The sequence below is a fragment of the Trypanosoma equiperdum genome (genome assembly GCF_001457755.1).
Source record: "Trypanosoma equiperdum strain OVI genome assembly, contig: ctg_3, whole genome shotgun sequence".
NCBI lineage: Eukaryota > Euglenozoa > Kinetoplastea > Trypanosomatida > Trypanosomatidae > Trypanosoma > Trypanosoma equiperdum.
In genome coordinates, this window is record NW_027124310.1 from 1 (window position 1) to 1,870 (window position 1,870).

The 1,870-nt window shown below is 40.5% G+C and overlaps 1 protein-coding gene across 1 annotated transcript; it reads right to left on the bottom strand.

Moving 5' to 3' along the window:
• Positions 1 to 1,318: 1,318 nt before the first annotated feature.
• On the bottom strand, positions 1,319 to 1,753 carry TEOVI_000169800 (retrotransposon hot spot (RHS) protein, putative; the record flags this gene model as incomplete). The annotated part of the gene is made up of 1 exon (XM_067224899.1): positions 1,319 to 1,753. The coding sequence occupies one exon, from the start codon at positions 1,751 to 1,753 to the stop codon at positions 1,319 to 1,321; it is 435 nt and encodes a 144-aa protein (XP_067081000.1).
• Between the last annotated feature and the right edge of the window lie 117 nt (positions 1,754 to 1,870).

Consider the following 1,870-nt stretch of genomic DNA (forward strand, 5'->3'; position numbering starts at 1 on the left):
CTCCATCAAATGTGTTAATTTTTTATATTCTTCGGGTATTACCCCTCCAGGCAATCCCCATGCATTTGCCCGTAATTCCTGGATCCCTCGAAATCCAACCCCTTGTGACATGGGTGGAGGTGCTTCTTTTGGTGAGAAACAACCATTTCCATGAACATTCATCTATACGTCTAGTTTTACCCGAGTCTAACTTTCTCGGTTGCTCCTGACACTCCTCCGTGTCATCTCTTTCTGGCGTTGAATATTCGGCTGTCTTTTCTCCATCGTGGCAATTGTTTAGACGTAAACCTGCATTTGCACTGCCTGCTGTGCAATTGTCTCTTGAATATATCTGAGTTGTTGTTGTATCCCGCTCAGCTGCTCATTTGATTAGTGCTGCACCCGAAAATTTTCATCAGCCATTTGTGCACATGCGCTTTCAAACTGATAATAAAGTGCTGATTCTGTGGCTTCTAAAGTTGCCCATTTCGCATGCAGTGCTCCTCCCGTCTCTTCAAAAGACCTTAAGAAATCTGAATTTCTGAGCAACGTAAAACTTACCATCGACTGTCTCAGCGATCCCAGATCCATTTTCTATTATTGGTCAAAGTATGCCATTAAGCTTTCATCCTCAATTGTCAACGTTCCATCCGCGTGGTATGTTGCTCTCGGGTTCTTCCCTGGCCTAAAGTCGAATGAAAAAGGTATCGGTATCTTTTGGCAAACAAATTTCATAAATGTCCTGACACTTGTTACCCACTCTACCTCAGAGAAGGTCGGTCTGTATGAATCAACATCCTTGATATTTTAAAACTTACTATTCACCTAAAACTTACTTTTTTCTACATTTTTCATCCTCTAGCAGACAGCTGTGTAAATAAACGGGAGAAAAATGTTTATACAAAGATAACCGTGCAAAATAATACTCTGCACTCCTATGACCAAAACCATTCATAATGCAGGCTTTCGGAAAAAAGCAAGAAGTATATGATGTAAGTAATAATGCATAATGAAAAGACCCAACAAGAGGGAGAGGAAGTTACATGCCTTCACTACAGTCATACAAATAAAGCCAGACCCTTCACACTCGTTTTACAATGTTCTGTCGTATCGCTCTGCATAAACAAAAAATTACTAATAGGAAATGGAAATGTAAGAAGAGAGTAAAAAAGTATCAATAGTTCTGAGGATTATCGACCACTCAGCTACGTGGAATGATACGCATCGCAAATGTGTGTTTGAAATGCTCACCATCCTAATGAACTTACTCATATGTTACTTAATCCTGGGAAATATTTCTCTGTTCGTCCTAGTTACCTGACAACTTTCCTTCCGCACCCTATGCACTGTTGCCACCTTCGTCGTTAGGCTTGTTTTGGTTGCTCATTCTCACTTGCAATTCAACGTATAGTGCAATAATGCGTTCATTAAGTGAGACCGAGAATTGACGCACTTTCTTTCTCCAAAACATTTCCTCATCCTCGTTATTATGTTTTCCCTTTCCGGTTGACTTTTCACATTTCTGCGGCCTCGTAAATATTTCGCTGTCAACCCTTTGAACATATATTATTTCCCATACCATATCATTGGAAAAATTGTCCCAACCTTGGAAGTAACTTCGCAAATACCTCTTCATCTTAACTAATCCGCCGACGCTACAAGGATGCCTCTCGGAAATTGTGTACTGCAGTCCCACAAAAGTCTTCGGGTTCTCAACGAAAAAGAACGCATAAACAACCGGGAAACTCCCTGATTGTGGTTTGTACAACTTCATGTATTCAATTTCGGCTTCAGTTATAACTGTAGTATCCTCAGGAACCTCAATCAAAGGCTCTGTGAGTTTTGGTTTTTTTAGCACCTGGAGCACACTTTGTTGGATTTCATTCTTAAC